Source organism: Didymella exigua (genome assembly GCF_010094145.1).
Source record: "Didymella exigua CBS 183.55 unplaced genomic scaffold M421scaffold_31, whole genome shotgun sequence".
NCBI lineage: Eukaryota > Fungi > Ascomycota > Dothideomycetes > Pleosporales > Didymellaceae > Didymella > Didymella exigua.
The window spans coordinates 200084-202274 of NW_022984805.1; the positions used below are offsets into that span (position 1 = coordinate 200084).

The following is a 2191-nucleotide window of genomic DNA, read 5'->3' on the forward strand; positions in this document are numbered from 1 at the left end:
AGAGACAGAGGTTACTATTGTCTCGTGGTCTGACCCGCAATGCATGCTAGCATCAACAGCAGACTGGGCAAATGGGATGTTAGAGAAAGTAAGGTCAAGGACATGGCCAGCGCAGTGTGTTGGCTGCCCCGGCACACCAATGTAGTCCATAGAGGCGTTAGCAGCCCACCTGGCGAGCTCTATGCCGCCGCTGGCTGCGGAAACAGAGGGCTCAAAGGATTCGTGTCTGACGTTAAAGTCCCCTCCTACAACGCAGTGTTGGGGGGGCGTAAGGTGCGTAACGTATTGGAGTACGTCAGGGGTAAGTGGCTGTCTGTAGCAGTTGAGTATCGAGACTCCGTTCACGACAGCCCACAGCAGGTCTGGGTGATCGAGGCTTTGTCTAGCCTAGAGCTTCAAGTGGTATCCTTTGCGGATGTAGGTCATCACCTAAGGGCGAGTTGCGCCTAGTGCGTTAGGAGCGTCCTAGGTGCTAATGGGTGCGAGGTGTCTGAAGCCTGGGTGGGTGGAGGTCCTTGAGTTGGCACAGGTGAAAGGCTCTTGGACGCATACAACATCCATGTCCTTCTGAAAGGCCGCTTCTAGGATTGTAATGTGGCAGGGTGAGCTCCTGCCGACGTTGGCCCAGCATATGCGGAGCTGGTCTCCCTGCTGGCCAGGCCGTCGTTGCCTGTTGCGGGCGGAGGGTGTGTGTTGGTGTCCTAACATGTAGATAGTGACTGATTGCTTATGCTGATGTCCTCCCTCTCGGAGGTTAAGGGATCAGTGTAGATGGTTGGTCGTGGGAGCAGACTGTTGGCTGACATGTCCCTTACATTCAGGTTCGTACGGCCTGCAGCGGCCCGTCTTGGTCTCTTTTCTCTACTAGTGGTGGGCAAGGATGCTTGAGAGGCGCTGCTTGTTCCAGTTGGAGCTGCCCTGCTATCCTCTTCTAGTGCCCGCCCCCGTGGAGGAGGGTGGGGGGCCGCTATCTCCTGCGCGGCCTCTAGGGGGGTATCTTCATGCTGAGGCGATGCCTGATTAAGGGTCTCCTCATGCTGCGGCGTTGCCTGGTTAAGCGTCTCTTCTACCGTCCTGTAGAGGTGCTGGTATGTTGCTCTGCCTGCGCGATAGATAGCGTTTAGTTCAGTCTTGGTGGGCTTGATTATGTGTCCATGCACCCGGCGAGGGGCAGCGGGGCAGTTGGAGTGACTGGCCGGGTGTGGGCCATGGCAGTTGGTGCACTTGGCTTTATGAGGACAGTCGTCCCCATAGAGCCCTTGGTGTCTATCTGTGCGATCTCCGCAGTGCACACAGCGGGCTAGCCGAGTACAGCGGGCAGCGTTGCAGTATTGTTGGCAGCCTGGGTCGTGTCGCTGTATAGTAGGGTGTTTGTGGATTTCTTTAGAGAGTTGGCTGGTGCCAAAGAGCCGGAACAAGCGGACTGGCTCCTTGTATGATATGATCCAGGTAGTCAAGCCATTCTGGTTGGCCCCGTGTCGGGAGGTTCTGCAGCTAACTGGCTGCTTGCCTGTTTGCGAGCGGACCTCTTCCTCAACCAGCTGGGTGGTAGTAGGTAGTTCAGTGCCGTCTAGAGTCCGGAACGAGCTGGGTACTCCTTGTACAGCGTAGTTGATCCAGTGTTCTGGGACCCTGATTGTATCTCCGCCCAGGGCTTTTACCACAAGCTCCTGGTTTTCTTGGGTCAGAAGTTGGTCTCTAATGGTTCTACTTGCTGGCGTAATCGCCCAGCCAGTGTTAATTGGCGAGGCAGTGGGGATGTCTTAGAGGGTGATTCCTCCTACACTCTTGCATACCGCCTGCCTTACTGCAAAGGGTGAGGGTCGATGCAATCGCGTTGCTGGATTAGACATAGCGATGAAGATCCAATTGTCTTCTTTTAGCTTAGCTGGCGGGCCAGGCCGGGACCTAGCAGGGAACAGGGGCCTGTCGCTACCCCTATTCTTTGGCGCTGGGATTTGGGGGTTTCTGGCTACGTCCGCCCAAGAGCGACGTCCTGAGTCTTGGCTCCCGGGGTTGCTGTGATTGGTGTCGCTGCTCCACCGGGAGCTTGGGGGGGAGTTGCTTGGGGAGATGGAGGTTAGAGCCTGGATGACTTTCTGCTGCAGCTCTGCGGCGATCCTGGCTTCCTGAGGGTCAGTATAGCCCTCTGCGTGTTGGTCTACAGCTGCGGCGAAGGCCTTGGTGATAG

General features: G+C 56.5%; 2 protein-coding genes across 2 annotated transcripts; one reads left to right on the top strand and one right to left on the bottom strand.

The window, feature by feature from the left end:
* Positions 1-701: 701 nt before the first annotated feature.
* M421DRAFT_70349 (uncharacterized protein) lies at positions 702-1763 on the bottom strand (the record flags this gene model as incomplete). Its single annotated transcript, XM_033596700.1, has 1 exon — positions 702-1763. A coding segment is annotated over one exon (1062 nt), but the record flags the coding sequence as incomplete, so codon positions are not given.
* A 4-nt stretch (positions 1764-1767) lies between these two features.
* On the top strand, positions 1768-2113 carry M421DRAFT_424028 (uncharacterized protein). Its single transcript, XM_033593626.1, has one exon. It carries the CDS (start codon positions 1858-1860, stop codon positions 2023-2025), a length of 168 nt encoding a protein of 55 aa, XP_033445479.1. The 5' UTR covers positions 1768-1857; the 3' UTR covers positions 2026-2113.
* Positions 2114-2191: the final 78 nt, after the last annotated feature.